Source organism: Lingula anatina, chromosome 9 (genome assembly GCF_051362555.1).
Source record: "Lingula anatina isolate TDL-2025a chromosome 9, LinAna3.0, whole genome shotgun sequence".
Classification (NCBI taxonomy): Eukaryota; Metazoa; Brachiopoda; class Lingulata; order Lingulida; family Lingulidae; genus Lingula; species Lingula anatina.
In genome coordinates, this window is record NC_141775.1 from 16747090 (window position 1) to 16771571 (window position 24482).

Sequence of the window (24482 nt, forward strand, 5' to 3'; positions counted from 1 at the left end):
TATTTAGTTCTTTTCCCAACAACTTTTTCAAGTTCATTCCAAACTGTTCTGGAGTTAACATCCTTCTCTTCCCTCCATCAGTACTGAATATCCTGAAGACAGGACTACATTTTGGCAGTGATAAGGATGTGTCTCTAGCATATGAGACTCCCCCCTATGAAATTTTGACTCATCCTACAGAACTTTATCAATCATATTTTATTTGAGTATATGACTTTTATCTTGTAGTATGCATAATAGGGGATGCATTGGCACTTTTTGCTAGTTTGCAGGTGAAAGTTTTCATGAGAATAGATGAAAATTAAAAATGTGTACTCTACCAAACAATGAATCCCCTATGGAAAAGCTGTTTATTTGAAATTTTCCCAATTTTTTTACCAACAAACTTTCAAATACTAACAAAATATATGTCACAATGCAAACTATGTGGAAAATAATGGTATGGTGAATAAATATGAAATGGGACTTTTTCTTCATGTGAATCCAAATACCATAGAAAATGGAGATTTTTCAAGATTTTTTTTTCATTTTTTTCACCCAATATTTTACAATCAAACTTTCTAATATTTCCAATATATTCTGAATAAAGTATACTTAAAGGAAAGATGATGAAATGATCATCAAATACCAAATAAATAGCTTTTTCATAGGGGAATCTTTGGGTTGTAGAGGTCATACATGTATACTCAAATAAGATTTATAAAGGTTTGTAGGGGGGAGTCAGATATTCATTATGAAATTTTGACTGGGGAAGTCAGATTTTCATGTTACACTGGTGTTCAGTAGAAACAGTTTTCCTTAATCTGCTAGTTTCTTTCAGCTCAGTCCCTCGGGCCACAGCCTCTAGTTTTGGTTTCTTCCTCAATCTTTGATCGGTGTCACCTCACTGCCGTTCCATTTGAAGGTTGTGGACAGGATCTCATCTATGTTTTCACACTGATCAAACACAGGATATTTAACTGGATATTCAATAATTCCATAGTATTTTCTGCATTGCATAGCCAGACCCTTTGCCATTTCTGGCAATATCTTCTTTGTCAAAGCTATGCACTCATTCAGATGTGCACTAGCACATCGTTTCACACTCTCAACTACATGTCTTCAGTAGGCCATAGTTATCTTTCACTTCCTGGAATAATTCTTGGTTGAAACAGGAAAACTCAGGAGCATCTAGCTGAAAGAAATTCTCATTTACCTCATTTCTACTCAGCTCTAGATGTAATGATTGAAACTTTTCTTTCAGTTTGCTGTGTGTTGCACCCCTGGATATTGTTATGGCATGAAACTAATTGAATGCTACAACAGCAGCAACTATTCTGATATATCCCAATGCCAGAACACCTCTTACAAGACAAGCTAGATGCCATCATTGTCTAGTTAGTTATTCAGTAATACAGTATAGATTCCCTCAAAAGATAATGAAATCATGAGAATTCTAAAAGGAAAAATGCCATCAAAACTATTAATGATGAATTACCATGTTAATGTAATTGATATAAGGTGTCAATGCCACCATGATTTTGAATATTTCGCTACCTTTTTACACAAATTCCCTAAAAACCAAATAAGAAACCCATCTATTTGGTTTTGGTGAGTCTGAAATAACTTGCCAGGCCTATATAACTTTCATTCATGTTGTAGGAAGACAGTCCCGAAACAGTAGAAAATCGTGCTAAAATGCTAAAAATCGCGTAATCATAAAATGCAAGTAGCAGCTGTGTTAACAATGATCTTTCAAAAAGAACATTTGAAATATTGTTTTTAGGTGTGTAAGGAACTTTTTAGCTGGTTTTGACATATTTTTGGAATTATGGACCCCCCCTACTACAGATTTTGGAGTTGATCCAGATGCACCAGTTCCTAGTGAAGTTGAAGAAGATGGTATTGTGGTACCTGACAATTTGTTTCCAGTAGGTTATGTGGACATTGACCCATTGAATACAGAAGATAGATGGGGGATTGATACATACAGACAGGTCCTCACAGAACTACAGAGACAACATGAGACTAATGGAAGTTAAAACTGTAATGTCTTTTTATTAACTGATGAAGAATAAAATAGTTACAGATAACACATAAAGTGTAAAAACGGGTTGACCTATTGTCTTCAAACTTTAAGGGGTGATCAATGTGACTAATTCAGCTCAAGTTTGAGAAAAAAGCCCGATTAGATTATTAATACCTTTGTTGTCATGCATTTTTTTAATGTTCACTTTTTACATATTGGCAATTTTAAGAATTCCATGTGTCTGAACACCTTTGCTGATCACATATTCCATTTATCTGTGTTACCTGCAGTGCATAATTAAAATTTGCTTGTGATTATGGTGGTATAAGCACTATGTACAAAGCAGCAAAGCTGTCAAATGTACAGATAAAATACAGAACTTAACAATGCACAAAATAGGCTACTGTCAATTCTGATGCAAAAGTACATTACATTTATCTGTAAATTCAACATCAAATTTTAATTATGCTCAACAGGTAATACCTATGTAAGTAAAATGTGGGGTTCGAGTAAAATATGGGGGTTCAAGTTAATACTTTGAAAATGCCAGAATGAGAAAAATGAAAATTTCATAAATAAATTGCATAAATTCAATAATAAATGATAACCCAATTGAGTTGGCTTCCTAATTTGAATTGCATGCCAATCCTAAAAAATCATACTTTTAAGTTAAAAATAATAAAAAGTAACACAGTTTTCTTTTCATAATGTTTGTAGTAGCAGTGCAAAAAGATTTCATCAATTTTGATGTAACATTACATTATAAATTACAGAATAATTATCACCAATTTTTGATTATTGACTATAAATAGCATGAACATGTAGAAAATTTGATTACCATCCGGCTTCATGTCCATGAGAGCTCCGAGTCAAAACGATAACGATAGAAATATGCCAAAACAATAAAAATGAATATTTCACTAAAATGTATAACTTCCAGAAAAAGAAGCCAATTAGACCAGTTTTTCGAATTCGTCTGCAAACCTTTTTGAAAGTTTGACAGTTATAAGTAACAGGGTTTTCCCATAATGATCATCATGGCAGCAGCACCCAATATTGTGTTTTCTTCTATTTTGATACAATATTACATAATGCTTAACAGCAAAATGACCATCAATTTTTAATAATAAAATATTAGTATCAATGGATAATAAGAAAATGTGACTAGCAAAGGTTTTCAGGCCCATGGAGCTTCAAAGTTACACCTTGAAAATGCCAAAATGTAAACATAACAGCACTGTTCTGAAATGGTTTTTTCCCATTTTTAACAATTTTTTAACAAAAAACAATTTACAACTAGAGGACCAGAGAGGCGATACCACCTCCGGATATTGTACCACCAGATGTAGTAAGCGCATACATATGGACCCCCCCCCCCTCCAAAAAGGGGCACCATCACCAGTCTTGTGCTTGACAAGCTCTATAAAATGCAATCAACAAGAGTTCTCAAAATATGCAATATATATATATATATATAACTAAAAATGGTACAATCAAGCAGATTTTTGAATTGACTTGCATTTTTCTACCATTGATCACTCCTGTGATTCTCTAGACAAAAGGCCTATTGGTTTTTCTTGAAATGTGTTGTCAGTGGTGCATATATGCTGACAAAAGAGAAAACCTGGGGGCAACAATGGGCACATCTCTGCAAGTTTAGAAGATATGGAGCAAGAAAATATGCAAAGCTCAGTTCATGGTGAAAAAGTAGGTCAAAGGTCAATACCAATATCATAGTATATGAATTTCTATTCAAGTTCAATAGTAACTATGGACCTATCTCTGCCAGTTTTGGAGATAAAAGGGACTAAATGTTATAATTTTGGAGTTACAATAATGTGCCATAAATTTACTACAGAAAAAATTAATTAAAATAAAGAAAAGGTCATTTTGGTCAAAATTCTTGAAATGGGAGGTGCTCTGTAGTTCCAGATGTTCAAATTTGATGAAATAATGTCATTTTTGACCACAAGTTGTCTGCTTTACCAATCTTTATGTATTATTTTTCCAGGGTTCAAAATTTATTATCCATTACCGTACTGAACATTTTGCTTTCACCACCAATATGTACTTTTTGATACAGCGTAACTTGAAAACCGTATTGAATACAAAAAAAACGGAGACCACAATCAGTGTTGGGCTCTACATGCTCTACAAAATTCAAGAAAGAATGGGTCTCTAGCATTACCGGTTCCCGAATTAGAGACAATTTTCAGATTCGGTATCTTATGGACACTTCTCCCGTGAAAATGCACCAATTGACCTCAAATTCACGGAGATGAAATATGACCCCAAGGGTAACACTTTCCAATAATATTTTGATTCGTTCAAAAATCCTAGTTCATGCCAAAATAGGCCGAACAAAAAGCCATGTCAAACTTTCTGTATAGATAGGTAGCTTCATATGGCATTTTGACCCTTGGTAATATAAGCTTGTTGAGACATGTATGGGCAGTTGGAAAATCCCCTGGACAATCTCCAAACGTAATTTCTGGCTTTAGATGGAATCCAGTTGCAGGTATATGTGAAGAACCTGTTGTAAATTTCAAGATGCTCTCCATTGTAATGTACACTTCGTCCACTTTTCTTGGTGCACCTAGAAGATAAATTAAAAAATACCAAAAAGTGTGCTTTATGTAATCTCCTTAATGGCCTATCAATTAGGCAAATTACTTTATAAATCAGAAATTAGCTAAGTGATACCCAAGGGATATTAACAGACTGACATTCTCAAAGGTCTTTCAGGCCCATAAGTCACATCTTAAGAAAAGCACAAAACAATAATGCACAAAATAGGAGACTACCAATTCTGATGCAATAATACATTGTTTTACTGCACAGTCAACATGAAATTTTAATTATGCACAACAGGTAACAACGACGAAAGTAAAAGCATAAGGCTTCAGGCCCATCAGAGTTCAAGTTTATACTAAGAAAGTGCTAGAATGAGAAAAATGAAAATTTCACACAAAATTGCATAAATTCAATAATAAATGATAACCCAATTGAGTTGCCTTCCTAATTTGAACTGCATGCCAATCCTAAAAATCATACTTGTAAGTTAAAAATAATAATAAGTAACACATTTTTCTTTTCATAATGTTTGCAGTAGCAATGCAAAAATATTGTTGTCAATTTTGATGTAACATTACATAATAAATTATAGAACAATTATCACCAATTTTTGATTATTGACAATAAATAGCACGGACATGTAGAAAATTTGATTACCATTCAGCTACATGTCCATGGGAGCTCCAAGTCCCACAGTGAATATGCCAAAAGGCTAATGAATATTTCACTAAAATGTATAACTTCCAGAAAAAGAAGCCAATTAGACTGCTTTTCCAACTCATTCTGCATTTTAGTCCTGTTTTTCCTTTTTAAAGGTTTGACAGTCATAACGCGGTTTTCCAATTATGGTCATCATGGCAGCAGTACCAAAAATGTGTTTTCTTCTATTTTGATGCAACATTACATAATGCTTAACAGCATAATGACCATCAATTTTTAATAATAGAATAGGGGAGAGCGGGGTTGGTTGGAACAGTTTTCACCTTTTTTGCGATATCTCAGCAGTCAAAGCTTTGGGGACAAAAATAAAAAATCTGATAGGGGAAAATTATATGCCGCACTCATCTATGAAATAAAACATCAAGTAGGTCTTTTTATTTTAGAGTAATAAATGCTCAAAGTTGCCTCCTAAAACGTTCCATCTCACCCCACCTGCGGGGTAAGTTGGAACAGGCAGTGGGGTGAGTTGGAACAAGAGGGCGAGTTGGAACGCTTGCATATAAATTCAAAGTATAATTCATTTTAAGAGTAGGTTTATCTATATTAATTTCCCAACAAGTGCGTGTTACTTTGTATTCGTATCTACATAGTTTGTTAGCATTTTTTACGTTTACAATTCCCTTTTAAATAGTCTTTTCGATGTATAAACCATATCCAGGTACACGTCATTTCATAATGATAACAAAAGTGGTGTAGTTTAAGAGAAAAGAAATTGAACTCACATAACTCAACCTATCAACAACAGTATGTTAGACCTACAAATGAAAACTGTATCTCTTTCAACTCAACAACTCAGAATCAAAATCGCAGTTCTGACATACTCAGTATGTACACTTGGTCAACCTTAGTACAGTCTTCATGTGACCACTTTAGACAAACAATGCATTTAACCCATTTCTCTTTTGGTCGGCTGTTAATGAACGGCTCCCCACAAACCAGAGATGGCCACTCTTCTTCTGACTCAGAATCGTTGGTCATCTTTAATTTCCTTTTTCTTGATTTTCTCTATCGACTAGAAATCTTTAACTGTTTTTTATTTTTGTTGCGCTTGTCCTTTTTAATTTTGTTGGGCTTGGCCTTTTCTTTTTCGAGTAGCTCATTTTCAGGTGTGTCAGTTAGTACTGCACTGCATCGTTTTCTTCTTTTAATCTTTGGACTGCGACGGTGAGCCTTTGGAACCAGTCTAATTATTGCTGGACTTGAGCTGTTTTGGGCTTTTCTTAAGTGCGCTTTAGACCCCATTTCCAGAGATTAGATCGATCTACTTTAGATCGACCTAACTCCCTGGGGGTTCACGCTAAATAGCTGTCAGCCGAGCGGACACCAAAGTTAATTACCCCCTTACAGCTTGTAGTAGGCGGGACGGACATTTAAGCCGGATTATCTGACAGTAATCTAGTGACAGTAATCTAGATCGATCTAAAAGCCTTAGTGTGCTGTAGCACCTCTTCCGGTGAGGGCAACTGAGATTTCAACTGAATCTATGCCTAAGTTACGAGGTGAATGTTTGTCTTTTCTGGCGGATTTTGTGCCCTCGTTCACTAAACATTAACAGCAACCCCCAACCCATTACACAAAGCATCTAAAACAATATCGGCAGAATTGGTGTTGTATAGTTTATCCATAACATAGGCTCTCAGCTAGAATATTTTCATTTTGCCGCGAAAAGCAGAGTAATAATCGACATTTCCTTCCACATCTTAAAGCAATTTATCGCAAAAAGCAACAGTGGGCATGCAGACAATTTTCGACCAAACAGCTAGCAACTGCATGTAACAAGCAGTGACCATCCCCCCTTGTATCTTCTACACGCATGTACATTCCGGCATCTTGGAGATGTTCTATCAGCTAGATTTCGTCTCCAGTTGGAGTTGTACTGGGTTACTACGTTACTACTCTCTTCAAAGTTGAAATTAAAACATTTAGAGAGGTTTAAAAAAATGAAAAACACCGTGCGGGGTGGGTTGGAACACCCCTGACAGTGTTCCAACTGGCCCCATGTCAAATGTTCCGACCAGCCCCCATGACGTCATGGCCTACTTATGACACTGTATTTCTTGAACACGTGGGAAGTGATTAAAAAAAACAACAGCTTTTTGAACATCAAGGTGGTCCTAAACGCTTTGCACAATTTCAGTGATATAATCCTTATACTTTAGTTTACAGCACGATGAATGTCAAAAATATGAAAACTTACTTCGAGTAGCGAAAATAAGTTTTTTTCGCATAAAACTTTTAATGCATTTTCGAAACTTCCACAAGTTTACCAGATGAATGACCATGCCACGTGACATTTTTATGCTGAAGGAGCACATGATCGGTCTTGTGATTTAAGAAATAAAGCCAATGTTCCAACTTACCCGCGTTCCAACCCACCCCGCTCTCCCCTATTAGTAACATGGACATTCAGAAAACGTGACAAGCAAAGGTCTTCAGGATCATGGAACTTCAAAGTAACACCTTGAAAATGCCAATATGTGAAAAATTAAATTTTCACAAAAAACTGTTTAACTGCCAGAAAAAATTACCAAACAGACTGCATTGCCTGATGAAGCTGTATTTTAGCCCCATGTTTCTTTCCTGTAAGTTTGAAAACATTAAGTGACATGGTTTTTCTTAAATGGTCATCATGGGAGCAGTGTCCAAAATAGGGGTTTCTTCAAATTTTGATGCAATATTACATAATGTTTAACAGCATAATGGCCATCAATTTTTAATCATAAAATATTTGTATCATGGATATTCAGAAAATGTGACTAGCAAAGGTCTGCAGGCTCATGGAACTTCAAAGTCACATCTTAAAAATGCGAAAATGTAAACTAGACAGCACTGTTCTGAAATGGGTTTATTTCCATTTTTAACATTTTTTAACATAAAACAAAATAAACAGTTTGTTGCCATTTTTATATAGCCAACTAAGAAAATTGATGAGATGGGAAAATATCAATAGAACAGTGTTAAATGTCCAATTTCCCCCATTCTGAGATTCTGAACATAGTGGATGATTGAATCTGACAAACTGCAATGATATGAGTTTATTTCCATATTTGACACTTTATTACACAATACACGATAACAAGTTTACCATCATTTTTACATAATCAATTAACAATGTTGTAAAGATGCAGGAAATATCAAACAAACACTTTTACGTATCTTATTACTTAAATAATGAGACTGTTAACATGCGTAAGAATTGAATCTGAGGAAATGTGAAAAACAGCATAACTTCTAAAATAAAGGCCCGATTATGCTGATTTTCAAACTCAACCTGGGTTTTGGTTAGTTAGACTACTCCTGTGAGTATAATGACAATTGGCCTATCTGTTTTTCTTATATTGTGTTATCAGTGTTGCATATATGTTGCAAAAAAGTGAAAAAACAGCATAACTTCCCTAAAAATGGCCCGATCATGCTGATTTTTGAACTTGACCTGCGTATTATGAATATTCATCAGTTATCGCTGAGTGCACAGCGACGACGGCAACGAAAGACGCAGGTGATGGCTATATGTACAGATACATCTGTGTCTGTACATAAAAAGTGACACGTTAGGCTACAGAGCAACTGATTTGGTTTAACAAGCCTTGAATGTATCCGACCACTAGAAAAAGCACTGCTATAAAGTAACATGTATGTACACCTAGACTGAATAATTTGCAATTTACCCATAATTTAACTAGAGGGCACATTATAATAATTTAAAGAATTCAAAGTTTTATCTTATAATAGCCCTGTTGAGGTGTACATAAAATCAAACTATTACAGATCCTTTATCACTTTCATAATCATGAAGTTTGCTTAAACTTGTCCATTTGCTTTTATTGGTTGTTTCTCATTTATTGCCACAGGACACTAATGTCTCATATCACCAAGTTTTTTCTATAAATAGACAGAGGTCAATTTATATGATAATGATTACAGAGGTGACACCACTGGGTGTCATGTACATTCAGTAAGAGGATTTTTGAAACATGTTTATATCTTTCCTTTTCACCGTACCTTGAATGAGTTTCAGATAGTCTGTAAAGTGACGAATCACAAGTAATTCACCATCTTTTTTCTCCGTGTCTTCACTATATGTAGTCCTGAATACTGACATCATTTTTCCAGCAGTGAATTTAAATTCAGCTCTATGCAACAAGTGTCGAATACATGGCCTTGCGGCAATCAACTGAAATTTTAAAACGATAAATTTACCACAAATAAATATCAATGCATGTATATAAATTGTGGGAGACAGTGGTCTGTATCAAAGGCATCAAACTCCTCAGTATGAAAATATGGCAAAGCTTATGATGATGTAAACTGCAATTTGGGACAGAAAGGTATAATTTGAATAACAGCCTTAGAATTATAATCACCTGTATTATCCCACACATTTTTAACCCAACAAGGACCTCCTTAAGTGAGTCATCTGAACAGTCTTCTGTTGCTAGATTAAACACCACGTCTTCACTGAGGAAATCTGGTGATGGTCCTCCCTGTAGAATGGAAAGTCCTAAAAGAAAAATTAATGAGATCAGGTTTCATGTTTTAATGAATAAGGCTTAGGATTATTAAATAATTGTGAGCAGTTTGGACTCTTTTTCTCAAATACCACTTGTCAATTATGAAATAATTTTATGCCACTGACTTACCTATAAGAATACCTACTGCACGAAAGATTGATGGTTGTACAACAGTAGAATCTCTAATTGGTTCACCATTATTAAACAATTTCTTTCCAACTTCATTGAGAAGCAATTCGAAGAATTCCCTCCTCGGTCCCCCAAAATCTAAAGCCTCTTCACCAAGGAAAGTGACATTGAGTGGCAGCCGAGTTGGATAACCAGGCAGGCAGAAGTCTCTCAAACCATCATCAAAGATATGATTTCGCCTGATAAATAAATCTTGAGTATCTCCTTCAACAGTATCTGATTCTGAAGCAAGATCTAGGGGTCTACCTATAATGAAATGCTCCTTGAACACTGCCAAAATTGACTTTGTGTCATCAGTATCAGGTCTGAAATTATACATGAGGGCAATGTGATAGATTTTTACAGAATAAATGACTGAGACTTTTCTGTCTCGGTGATTGCATATGTTGATAGCTTAAAGCTAACCATGATAAATAGCAGACATATACATAACAAGAAGAATTTACTGCATAAAACAAAAAACAACCTATCACTGATGATTACTGATGCAGACACAAGTGCTTCATTTGAATTTTATAGGCACATGCTACCAGAAAATAAATAAATGCTTATGTTTTACTTACAGGAGAGGCTTGATGTTGGAAGTTATCTCATCTGCTATTGCAATTGTATTTCTAATATCTTCATGCTGCTCAAAGTCTATTTCTTCTGAGTTAATATTTCTACCAACATCATGTATTTCCTACAATGTAATGATATTGATAAGATATTACCAGGAAACTTGATACAATATCAAAACCACATACCAGAAGAAGAGCAGGGTCTTGAAATTTATCTTACAACTAAAAGATTCTTTAAATTCCTAAATTACATTCTGTAGTAATAATTGATGTTACACATATTTTTATGGAATGAAAAATTAAACCAAATTTCTTTTCGAATTTAGTCGAAATTGATGAATTTACAAATTACATGAAGAAACCAGACATTGGCAACAATAAAAGCATAAAAATTGTTTCTTTGCTTTTCACTGAAAACATTATAACATATTAAATATATAGAGATTGTTTTTTTTTTCACTCATTTTCTAATGTAGAATAAGTTCACAGAAGCCATCTTACCAAATCTGGTAGACTATCACTAACAGCATCAGATACATCATTTCCTACCTGAAATTAATTTGAAGACAACAAACTGTCATTCATGTTACAATTTTATAAGTCATGGTAAAAATTATATATTGAATGCTTAGCCCAAATATGTCTGCATGGTGAAAAATTATATAATTAATGCTTACCCCAAATATGTCTGGTTCATCATCTTCATCAGAACTAACAGTGACAGGTGTCTCCTTAACAAAGAGAAAGGAAAAAAGGTGTACATAGATGACATATATTATACAGGTATATCAGGAATAATAATAATAATAATAATTGAAATGGCCTACAAAACCACAACAATAGGACTCAATGCTTACTTGGAGATGACTCAAGACGATCTGTTGAAACCGGTTCTCCAGCATTAGAGAAGCAAGAAACTCTACTCTGTGTCATGGGAGGCTCAGAAGTTCATACAAGAATTAAACTACTATGAAAGACCAGGAACAAGCCACAAACTTTGCAAAGAGAACCAAACAAGCAGCAAAAGAATGTGGTCTGAAGAAAATGACAGAAAAATGGGAAGAAAAAACGATGCATGGACAATGCCCCAACAGAATCAAGAAAGCCGATGTGGAACAAGAACAGACACATCAGTGGCTACAAAGTGCTGGCTTGAAGGCTGAGACTGAAGGAATGATGATCGCTGCACAAGATCAGAGTCTAGCAACACGATCCTACCATCACCGCATCATTAACGATGAAACAGACCATAACTGTCGCATCTGTAATTAATTCAAGGAGACTATCGATCATATAGTCTCAGGCTGCCTGTCCCTTGCAAGATCAGAATACATCCAACGACACGACAAGGCGGCAAGCGATACCCACTGTAAAATATTCAAGCATCACCAACTCCCAGCAGCAGAAAAGTGGTATGATCATCAACCACAGACAGTGACAGAGAATAAAAACATCACAGTACTCTGGGACATGCCTGTGAACACAGACAGAGAAATTCTTGCAAATAGGCCAGACATCATCATTAAAAACAAACAAGAAAAGTCATGCATCATGATTGACATGACAGTCCCATCTGAACGAAACGTATCCATCAAGGAAGAAGAGAAGCTCTCTAAATATAAAGATCTGGAAACTGAGGTGTCTAGAATGTGGGGTATGAAGACGACCACAGTACCTGTTGTAGTTGGAGCACTGGGCCTTATCAAGAAAGGACTGGATAGGCAGGTCCAGCAAATACCAGGAAGCCCAAATGTCCGAGAGCTGCAGAAAATAGTCTTGCTTGGTAGTGCGCATATCATCTCATGAACACTAAAATCGCCTCAGAGTCATGGTATGACTCCGGCATCTTAGTAATTGCCAAAGGTTACAGGAATCATCACATAATAATAATATTTGTTAAGATAACAACCAAAAGGTTGAGGATAGCATAAAATGTACAAAATCCATGTTACAATATTTATGTAAGATATAAATTATGCAATAAGATAATGTATCCACATATAAATAAAAATTAAAATAAGAAGCACAGACATCTAAAAGTTTGGATAAGAGTAACTGAATAAAGTGAAGTACAATTTAATAAAAACCAAAATGAGTTCAGGTTTCTCATTTTTTTCATATTGAATTGTCAGAATGATTTTCACAGATTTTTACCTCTTTTCTTGGACACCTTGCAGCATGTGATCTTATTGTACCAGCTGGAAACATCTTGAAACAATGCAGACATTTTATTTCTTGTTTATTTTCCATCCCCAAATTGTCAACCTTCAGAGGTAGGCTTTTCTGCATGGGTCTAACATAGATTCTTCCAGACGTGGTAAGGCCTGCTAAAAATGAGACATCACAGGACCCAGTACACTTAACACTCAGAGATCCCCTACTCCCTCCAACACTGGTGAGAATATCAAACCCACCACAATCTTCTAATAAAGGATATGCTCTGAAAGAGGAAAGAGACAGAAATTATGAGACAATAAATAATAATTGCTTAAAATCACTGAGATTGTTCTATCTTCAAAGATGTACATTGGCTCTCTAGTTTATCATGGTCCAATATAACCTTTTTAGGTTTTTCTATGTTAATTTGAACTGACTTCAAGGCCCTGTATTGTTTGAGTGAACTACTTTCAGCTACAGCAGCTATCACCTTTTACATTGGCAGAAGTAAATATTGATTCAAGACTTTTTAGAAAAAAATTTAGGCCTATTTCATTACCTATATATTACTTCTGATACATGGTCAGATAGACCCGACTTCCTGAATTCTAACTTTTTGACCCCCAAACCATTTAATTCTAAAATTCGCCTCTCTTCAGCATCTGGAGCACCCTCTTGATCCTTGTCAGCCAAGGCACAGATATTCTTTTTAATATACTTCTCATGGCTTTGAGCTGAAAGATTAAGAAACATGCTAATCTCTAATGTAAGACCCTATTTCCAGAGATTAGATCAATCTACTTTAGATCGACCAAACTCCCTGGGGGTTCACGCTAAATAGCTGTCAGCCGGTCGGACACGAAAGTTAATTACCCCCTTTCAGCTTGTAGTAGGTGAGACGGACATTTAAGCCGGATTATCTAACAGTAATCTGGTGAGACTCCCCACGGGGATAGATCTATCTAAAAGCTCTGGGAATACAGCCTAAAAGAAGGTAATTATGTCTAGTAATTTTTTGTATAAGTCATTTTATTAGCAAAATCAAGTTAGCTGAAAAAATAATTAAAAGAAAAAATTTCTAGGTCTCAAAAAGAAATATTTCAATAGAAGTGTGTATAATTATTTGAGAAGAATCTAAAGAACCATCTCCTCAAAATGTTGGTGAAGAATTTCATGTAGGCTTACTCTAGGGTACTACATACCTAGGCCTACATACATAGTGTTTTTCTATAAAGTTTTGCCAGACAACTACATGTAGGTAATAGCTGAACTAATAATAGATTATATTTTACTTACATGCACTCTTAGGTAGTTTTTTGGAATGACGTGCGTAGGGGTGAAACCTCGGAAATGTTCTGTCTATAGCCTATATTAAAAATGAAAAGACCACATTATAACACTGAAGACTGATTGATAAAAGTGAGAGCAGCATTTACTTTTTATCCTCATTAGGCCCCTAGTCGAAATCGAAACTGTTTTTGAAAACTCAATACTATATTTACCTAATAAATAAAGACAAAGCAAACATGAAAAGGGAGGCAATAAAATTAATGTCAAGTGGCTGGCGTGGGCCATGGCTAAGGGTAGGGCTAAACAAAATAATAATAATGAGCCTAAACTTAAAATAAACAGGTAAATAAAAAGCAAAGGCCCTTAATTATTATGCAAATTATAGCCAAAATTTAAAATGCCAAATCAGCAACAGCTACTTTATATCATCGTGAATATTAGGCCTATTAATATCATAGATGTTAATAATATACACCATTTATCATCATGTCTGATTATTATTATTATTATATATTCAGGGCTCGACATTAGCGCCTGTCCAGGACAGGTAAAAATTCAGTTCGGACAGGTGAAGTTGCAGGGTTGGCTGTCCAACGGACAGGTCATGATTTATGACAAATTTGGAGCAAAAAGTCTTTTTTAAATTCATTCTTACATGCATACTGACGTCTTTTTGTCTCTTCCTATACGGTGCTGAAAATAAGTGACCTACTTTTGGAACAAAACACATGAAGTCGGAAAACGAAGTCTGAGCAAACTTACCGCCAAATTATAAAAGTGAACACCCTCCAGAACTTCACAAGACAAAATTTATTCACATAACAGGCTCACTACTGAATATTTATTTGGTTATAAATCCACGTGCTCCAGAGATAAATACCGCTCCAAAAACGGAAACTACACAAGTACTGTGCTGGGTACAACAGCTAGATTGAACTGGATAAACCAGATATATCTAGTTTGTTGTCAAGGCAACATACTACCTGTCAATCAAATACATTGTGTGCTATCTACTCACTATAGAATGTGAAGTCTTTGGGACTGAAGATCTTGTTCAAATATTGTTTATTTGCCAAAATATAACCTCAAGTTTTGTATGATGTTTTTTATTTAATGACTTTAACATCACCTATACCATTTACAGTTAAAAATTAGTGCTGGAATATGATAAATTCACACTGCTGTCATATACCAGTGTGATATTGATGTAAGGAGAAAATGAGAAACAACAAATATGAGAATTTAAATAAAAAGGGGAACTTTTTTATACTGATTTTATTTAACTCGTATATTTAAAAAACACATGATAACCCCTAAAAAGTTGAATTGTTAACATAAATGTAAGTTAAGTATTTTAAAATGAATATTCTTTCATTTTTCATTGAACTTTATTCAAATATTATAAATTTTAAATATTTTAATAAAATTGATCTAACAGTACCCCCCCCCCCCCCCTACCTGCTGCTCAGGGTATTTTTTAAGCTTTGGTTAAACTTCATGTGAATTTGTTATCAAATTGAAGATTTACAATTAGTAGACCCTGTACCCAAAATCCTAGGAGAAGCCCTGCTTGAAACTATGTTAAATCAGACTTATATGCAAGATTAAGTCTTCAGGAGTTCACAAGTATGAAATAACAGCTTTTTATCTGAAAATAAATCCACTTTAAGGTGCATTTTCCAGCTCATATGATTGAATGTCTTGGTAATAAATGCATTGAATGTATGACTACACATATTTATTTACAAAGTTCAGTGGTATGAATAGAAAATAAATTATTGGTTTTGTTGGACAGGTTGGATTGAAATCGGACAGGTAAAATTTATGAGCGCCTGTCCGAAGTTAGTGTCTAACCCTACATGACCATGTCTATGTACACTGATACTGCCTTAGCTATTAGTCCTATATATGCCTATATCTATAACCTAAAATATATAGGCCTAATAATATAATAATTAATTAATCTAATCTAATTATTAGGGTCGATGATAATAAAAACAGAAGGCCAAACCCAGGCCTAGTGGGCTACTTACCATAGCACTACTTGTAGGAGTTGGCCTGTTATCAGACACAGCAGTAGATGTAAAGGGTCGCCGTTGGCATTGTTGGTCAGCTGGCAGTGGCAGGGTCGAGGCGGGGGTGTTCTCCGAACAAGATCGAGGAGGGGGTGTCCTCCGAGTCTGGCTCTGCGTCTGAAAAATGCGTCGGTGCTCTGCTAAAATCACCCCTGGCGTCGATTGTTGAGCACCGTTGGTGTTGTTATCGTCGGCTCTGACAAAGTCACCCAATAATTCTGAAGTCTCCGCAAAAAGGTGTAATAATCTTCTGGAGATTTCTTCTCTACTTTGCGCACTCTGACTGTTGTTAGCCATTAAATCTGATAAACGCAAGCACTGCACTGCACTACACTCAGAATTTCGCGGGTATTGACTGTGACGTCACCGCAAGATTGACATGAGCGCCATCTGGCGTCAAATCGCGTTTTGATGACAAGTTGCGTTTTGATGATGACTAGTTGCGTTTTGATGACTAGTTGCGTTTTGATGACTAGTTGCGTTTTGACGACTACTAGTCGTATTTTGCCTTCTGATCTGATAACGACGACGACAAATCGTGTTTTCATTTTGACTGATCTGATAACGATGACGACTAATCGTGTTTTGCATTTTTGTATAAACCGCCGCCCATAGATGTGTGTAAACATCACACAATTGTTTCAACTTACTGGATTAAAAGTATGAACATCTTGCTCGAAAGTGTAGTTCTTAGCTAGTATTATAGATTTGCCTTACTTAATAGACTAACGCAACTTTAAATGCTTGTTGCTAGGGTAATATGCTGCCTAGCAATCGTAGCTAAGGTTAATTTGGGTTTTAATTGCCTTAAAATAGTCAAGTGACAGTTCTGATGCCATGAAACATAGTTATTAGCATTTCTAAACAATTTAAACTGGACAAGAAAGGTCTTATTAGCTTGTTACTAAGGAAATTCACTTCCATAGCAACGGTTGCTAAGCAACGCTTTGAAATTTTGGGCACTGCCCTTGAAAATGATCAGTATAGACCAAAGAACAATTGTGCCAAGTTTCATGCTTTTTCCACATTTTGAGCAATTTGTCCAAAATATAGCACCAGTCATCCAGACTACAAGTACTATTTTTTTGTATTCCAAACCCAAGGTCACTGTTGTGTATGAATACACTACTTCCTGTGAAAAGTAGTTCCATTTCATGAAAAATGGTCGTCTGCTAGTTTTATTTGCAAACAACAATCCACAAAGTCAGGAAAATAAGGTATTATCCAAAGTACTTCAACATTTAATTTATTTGTGTGTGTTAACAACAAACTGGTGATGAAATGTCTTTGAATCTAGAAGTGGTAAGACATCGAGAAACTTGACAAAGTACATTTGAGAATTTAGGTATATCTAAGCTTTCATGAACAGCTACAAGATGAAGAATATGAAGAACTGGACTGTTCTGTTGTGAGACTTGAGTTGTTCTTCACTGACAAATGGACAAGAAGTTCAGGGATTAAACAATGTAAGATGTTTTTCTTGTGACTTAATAAAAATACAAATAAAGCATACTATAAATTCCATTAAAAAGAGTTCTTCATCCTTATTCAAAATCCTAATCACTAATGGGTTCATAGAAATTTGTCAGTAACAGTAAAGTATTAACTATAGAAAATGTCTCCACTCTACATACATTTTTACTAAAGCACAGCTGTGTGCTCACTGAATTTAAATATATGCTTAAAAGTTTTTTTATTGAAATTAAGGCAAACATATTTATGGATAAAAACATTGTAAGACTAATTAACTTTCAAATATTTTACATAATAATCATGTCTATCCACAGTTAATACATGTTACTTACCTTGTTTCAGTTCAATGTACGTGAATGTATGAACATTGCCGTCATCCTCTCCCACCACCAGTTGACCAGCAGGGTTGATGACTACTGCCTGGGGAAACTCCAACCCATCATCCTCAGTGACAATGTATCTGATAAACTGTCCCTGTGGACTCAGTGCCACTATCCTGTTGTTATCCCAGTCAGCAATGAAGATGTGACCATAGCTGTCTGTGCACACTCCATGTGGTATACTCAGTTTACTGTCTTCTCTGCTGCCGTCATACTTGTACAGATGATCACCAGTAGGTGACAGCACATGTACACAGTGTCCCCCCATGTCTGATATCACAATGTTATCATTCACACTGTTCACTGTGATGTACACTGGGTATCCACACATACTGAGTGGAATAGTGTTCAGGAGCTGTCCACTGTCTGCATGGAATGTGAAGATGGACTTCTTTAAACTGTCACAAACCATCACATGACCTTGTCTGTTCAGTGTAATACCCTGTGGTACCTCCAGTAGACCCTGACCCATGGTTGTCACCTGCTGACCTCTGGTGGAGTACACTTGGACACATTTGTCACCCTCTGATGTTATATACAGGTGACCAGTCTGTGACACAGCCACATCACATGGATAGTTTACTTTAATATCAAACTTAAATTGTCCTTCATGTGTGAATACTTTTGTTCTGTTGTTCCACTTATCCACAACAAACATGTGTTCCTTATCTATGGCTAACCCAGTTATGTCAGTTATTTCTCTATCATCATCTTCCAGTTTAGTACTGAAGGAACGCACACATTCTGCCTTGTCTAAGAAAACAGGAGGATGTGTAGCTAATGTTGTATTTGTTTCCTGTTCAGCTAATGGAGGTTGTGTCTGTACTGTCACCTGTCCTGATCTTGGATTTACACCTCGTCTAGACTGCCCTAACATGGCTTCCATTCCGACAGTAGATCCTGTAATATTTCTGTCAGTGATTGCTAAACTTTATGTTCACTTCTGATGCTGCAGCTTGGAGATCACAGTAACATAAACACTTGCTCCATATACCTACAAGTCGGTCAGATCATATCTCTTTCTTTGTCAAATATGTTCAACATTATCCCACAATCTCCGTCCTGTTACTTCCTGGTTGTTGAAGAAAATGGCGCCTATTTATCACGTACAGCACTGACTCGCTTAGGAGAAAGGCCAGGACAGGACACAGAATGGCGGCAACGGCATCACAGGCCACGAGAAACTAAACGGCATCACAGAGCAGTGGATAATAGATGACACAGCGAGTTCAGGTGCCAGTAGAATGTCAATTTTAAAACAGGTATCTGCAAGGAATAAGGATTGTTCTATAATAATAATAATAATAATGAGAAGAAGAAGAAGAATCATGGTATGACTCCGACATCTTAGTAATTACCAAAGGTCACAAGAATCATCACATAAAAAATAAAATATAATAAAAATAATAATAATAATAATAATAATAATAATAATAATAATAATAATAATAATAATAATTTTGAGATTGCAGACTAACTGGCTAGGGGACATAAGATTAAAAGTATTCGCGTCTGTCTTCAGGGCCGTAGCCTGAGCAAAATGCCAGGGGGGGGGGGGGGAATTTTTAAAAACTGTATGTATAGGCCCTAATAGGCCTACTGCATTCTGGTGCATTTTAACTGTTATTTATTGCTCAATTAGAAGTCAGAAATTGTGGGTTCAATTTGCTATAGGCCCTAAGTAGGCCTACAGTCATTTTTTCAACACAACACGCCAATTGGACTTCATTTCGTAGATTGTCTCAGGATCAGGAATAACGTTTCTTCCTCTGTGGACAAGCAAGAGAGCCAATCTGCTAAGTACACACAAGTAAACAGAACACCTTTGTAAACATATTGTTGAATGATTGTCTAGTGGCCATGAGTGCATTTTCTCACAGAATTGATACCAACTTAGCAATTATTTATTTATTTATTTTTTTTATCTTTGCGATTATTATTATTATTTTTTTTTTTTTGCACATCAAATCCCAGGGGGGGGGGGGGGGGCAGCTGCCCTCCCCCCTGCCCCCCCCCCCCCAAGTAAACAGAACACCTTTGTAAACATATTGTTGAATGATTGTCTAGTGGCCATGAGTGCATTTTCTCACAGAATTGATACCAACTTAGCAACTATTTATTTATTTATTTTTTTTATCTTTGCGATTATTATTATTTTTTTTTTTTGCACATCAAATCCCAGGGGGGGGGGCAGCTGCCCTCCCCCCTGCCCCCCCCCCCCCCCCCCCCCCCCCCCCCCGGAGGCTACGGCCCTGGGCCCGGTTGCACCAACCGGTCGTAAGTGAGGCGTAGCAGTTGCGCCGGCGTAAACCGGGCGCAAAATGCTACGCCCGAGAAAAGCCAGTTGCACCAAATTGGAGTAGTGTTTACGTCGGTCTTAACTTAGTCGTAAATTTACGCCTGCTAGTTAGGTGGAGTAAGTCGGTCGTAGCTCGTTTTCCACTATGGCTAGGCTGGCACAGAGAGAGTTTGATGACAATTATCGTAGTTGACGTAGATTATGTGGGTTGTTTTTTGTTTATTTCTTACACAAAACTTCCGTCTGTATAGCTTGGTTTTTAAAAAAACTAATTTTATACACTTATATATATATATATATATATATATATATATATATATATATATATATATATATATATATATATATATATGTGATTATTAAATACATTATGTGTGTAGCCATGTACATGTACATGCATGTGTTCAAATTAAATCTTACCACTCATGTCGACACGCCTGGGCTCTCAGCAGTACGGTGTCTTTAATTCTTTTCACGATTTTTGACAAACCATAACTAACCATAGTCATTTTTTATTCACATTTTATATCATTCATATTTTACTATATATAAACATAGAGACGAAAGCTTAAAATATCAACATTTTAAGGCTCATATAATATGTGTTAGGTCTCTTGTATTTCTCAATCTCCAAGATGTAAGCTCGATTGAATTAAATGATACCTCACGGTGTAACCATAGATAAAAAAGGTCATGAAATTGGAGTAAAATTATAAAAAGAAAGCAATGCTGGCTTTTTTTGATTATTTTCAGACTCAAATGTTCCAATAACAAATGTGAAAGTGTTCAAATCCATTAATAGAAATACGTACTGCCTCCAACGCGTTTTTCTCATTTACAACAGCATACTATAATAGCATACATAGCATACTATAATAATATTTTGATTCGGAATATATTTACGATTTTATTGCTATATATCCAAGGCAACAGCAAAGTTAATGTATTTAAAACGTTCTTATTTCTAAATCAAAATGGAATAATGTAGCTCATGAATTTCTCCGTCACTGAAATGCTCCTTTTGTGTTTATATATGTCATCATTCCATTATGACTGCAGCTGAGAACTCCTCATTTGCCCAATTATACCATCCACGTATTGTTGGCCAGTGGCGCAACGGAGCGTTACTCGGGCGTAGTTACGACGATCAGTTTTTGTCTTGGTGCAACGGGCGTAAGCAGGGAGAGTAAACCTGGCGCACGGACGCCAGGCGTTGCTGTTTACGACAGTCGTAGCCGAGTAAATTTACGCCCTGTTGGTGCAACCGGGCCCAGGTCTTTAAGGTGTCATTTTTGCAAATCTACCAGTACATGTACAACAGTATGTTGGGAGGGGGGGAATGTCATCTGTACGCTTTTAGAAAAATAATTTCAAGAAATCATGATCTTCCCTACCCACAGGAAGGCGAAGGTAACCGTGATTAGCTTTTCAGTATCAGACTGGAGAGGGGGGGTCTGGAAAGAGTCTTCTCTTTTAATCTGGTGAAATGATAATAGAATCTATGGCATCTAAGACCAACCCTGAATTTATAATAAGCGTAGGCCTGTTTCTGGAATTATCTGTATGAGCAGATCATTATGAAAAAGTTCCGTTTTTTTTAAATTTATTTGTAAAAGGTAAAAAAGGGATACAAAAAATAGGGTAACCGATTTCTGGGTGGCTTGTCGTTTTGCTTGAAAACTTTGAGTAAACGTGATAGAAATAAGATCTAGAGAGTGACAAGGCGCGCGCGAATGGCAACATATAAGGCTTCCCGCCTCCCTTCTCTCTCTCTCTCTCTCTCTCTCTTTCTCTCTCTCTTCTTTCATCAATGTACCTGCTCTAACTTGATAGAAACAAGATCTAGAGAGTGACAAGGCGTGCGCATGTCAACATATAAGGCTTCCCTCCTCCCTTCTCTCTCTCTCTCTCTCTCTCTCTCTCTATTGTTTTAATAAGTTATCTGTTGTGCATTGAGGGAGTTAGAACTGTATAAAAAATAATTAGCTGTGTTCAATAATTATTCTGTGTGGCTAAATCGGGAGTCACCCTTTCTTGATAGAATAAAGTAAGACAAGGTACAAAAATGATATCAAAGTGAAGGATAATTGTTGTACTAAATCTACTTGTCACTGTTTCTAGCCCCATCACGTGTTTGTCAGCAGATAAGTCCAAAGTACAACATGACTGGACGAAGACACGAGTTAATAAGTAATGCAGCAGTGCTGTTGTGGGTTATCGTGTTATTATTAATTGTTAGCTATGACTGAACCCTAGCGTTTATCATATCAACATAATCATTTTATTTACTTGTAATGGGCATTGAACACCCAGCCCTTCGGGCTTATAACACACCTGTTGTATACATTTTTTTCTGCCTTATATCAAAAATCGTGACAAAAAATGTTGCTAATTGCCTCCCCCCCCCCACACACACACTTAAACCTTAAATATTTCATTCATACCATTTGTTTAGATACCCATTTTTTTCATGAAATTTATATCTTTCCTCAATATAAGCAGTGCACCGAAGTAAGAAAGGACTATCATCTTGTAATTCCTTTTTGTATAGTTGGCATATTATTTCATTAATAGTCGTGTTAGTGTAACGTACAGATTCTAGGTAAAGGTAAAGTGCCAACCCAAAAAGTTATAAACTAGACCAATAAAGCTGGTAAATATACAGACAGCAAACAGAAGAAACATCAACAAAATATACATCAACAAAATTACTTAAATATGAGGCCTAAATGGCGCAAAAAATAATTACCGTAACAGGGCCGTAGCCTGAGCAAAATGCCAGGGGGGCAGTAAGCGGACACGAGGGGGCGAAGCCCCGGGGGGGGGGGGGGAGGGTGTTGGAGGGGTGTCCCCCTCCCACGGTGTGGACAATTTTAAAAACTGTATGTATAATACTGCATTCTGGTGCATTTCAACTGTTATTTATTGCTCAATCAGAAGTCAGAAAATGTGGGTTCATTTTGCCATAAGTACAGTCATTTTTTTCAACACAACACGCCAATTGGACTTCAATTCGTAGATTGTCTCAGGATCAGAAATAACGTTTCTTCCTCTGTGGACAAGCAAGAGAGCCAATCCACTAAGTTCACGCTATGTATACACTTTTCAGTTTTTAGTTCTTTTTCTAAATGTCAAATATGTTCGGCGGTTAAGGGAATTTCAAATTTTCTTTTTTTTTAATAAATTAGGAATTTTTCAGAGAAGAAGTGCTAAATGTTTTCTGTATCAACAACTGATTTGTTAAAAAAGAAAAGAATTTTCATACCACACAATCTTAGAATCTAACTTTGGAACACCATTTCCCCAATTTATAATCTTCAAGACTTTTTGCACAGACATTTAAGTCATTTTGGATGAGTAACAAACTGTTCCAAATCTGAGTATGTTCAGCCGTTTGACAACTTTCAATGGTATCCGACCTGAGTCGTCATATAGAACATTTCCACGGTTTTCATTTTCCAATAAACCCAAACATCTCGACCCATGCTCTAAAATTAACTAGAGTCACACGGCTGTTCAACAATTTGTGGCATGTGTACTAGTAGAATCCCATTTGATCAAGTTTTTTTCATTTTTCTGTAATTAAACACAGTGCTATATTAGAAGATTCAGACAGAAACTTTGCATTATATTGAAAATCTAAAAAATATTCTACATTAACTCCTAGCTATTTATACTTATCAACCCACTCTATATGGTGGCCACCAAAACATACAAAACTTACTGTACGTTCTTTATGTTTGGGCCTGTAATATTCACATATTGCTTTCTTGTAATAAATAAGCATTGTCCATTTGTTACAACACTGGTCCACGCTTCTTTGGACGAACACAAGAAGGACTAATGCTACCAAACCGAAAGAGAGTATCTGGTAAACAGATTACATCAAGCAGAATGGAAAGCTTTACTTTCATGTTTTTTTTTCCTGCTGGGTTTTTCCTAATTCATTAAAGACTGTCAGTAAAATGCAAAAAGGCACGCTAGCAATCTACAATTGTCACTAACTCCAATGAAAAACGTAAGCGATTCACCGCAACAAAGTGCAATAATTAACACTGATTCGACCATGTGATCAATTCAATTAACGAAATGAAGACAAAAAAATTGCCCTACTACATGTATAAAACTGTACCTTCCTACTTGTAGAAAATCACATCCACAAAGGTTACCCTCCGCCATGACATGTAGAGACAAACACGACTGCTGTGTTCAAATCCCAAACTTCAAGTGTCAACCTGGCACTCGG

The 24482-nt window shown here is 36.0% G+C and overlaps 2 protein-coding genes across 3 annotated transcripts in view; both read right to left on the bottom strand.

The window, feature by feature from the left end:
• Positions 1-24482, bottom strand: part of LOC106173405 (uncharacterized) — a 65353-nt gene extending 40871 nt beyond the window's left edge. For both annotated transcript variants that reach the window (XM_086996213.1, XM_086996212.1), the window contains exons 1-2: positions 24369-24482; positions 17890-19203 (exon numbers count right to left, since the gene is read on the bottom strand). In XM_086996213.1, coding sequence (XP_086852339.1) covers positions 17890-18823 — 934 coding nt within the window. In that variant the 5' untranslated portion in view covers positions 18824-19203; positions 24369-24482. The remainder of the gene's footprint in view (positions 1-17889; positions 19204-24368) is intronic.
• LOC147759999 (uncharacterized) lies at positions 2098-17860 on the bottom strand. The gene is made up of 11 exons (XM_086996215.1): positions 16043-17860; positions 14016-14085; positions 13279-13453; positions 12717-13002; positions 11240-11293; positions 11064-11111; positions 10566-10684; positions 9943-10307; positions 9667-9803; positions 9305-9476; positions 2098-4604 (listed from the first exon to the last, which is right to left on the bottom strand). The coding sequence occupies exons 1-11, from the start codon at positions 16379-16381 to the stop codon at positions 4345-4347; spliced, it is 2025 nt and encodes a 674-aa protein (XP_086852341.1). The 5' UTR covers positions 16382-17860; the 3' UTR covers positions 2098-4344.

Bases quoted from the DNA above. Each gene is read 5' to 3' on its own strand.
- LOC147759999 (XM_086996215.1), bottom strand. From the start codon at position 16,381: ATGGCTAACAACAGTCAGAGTGCGCAAAGTAGAGAAGAAATCTCCAGA. The intron at 13,454-14,015 runs GTAAGTAAAATA...TTAATCTTTCAG, and splicing joins AAAACTACCTAAGAGTGCAT to CTCAAAGCCATGAGAAGTAT. The intron at 11,112-11,239 runs GTAAGCATTAAT...AATTAATTTCAG, and splicing joins ATGAACCAGACATATTTGGG to GTAGGAAATGATGTATCTGA.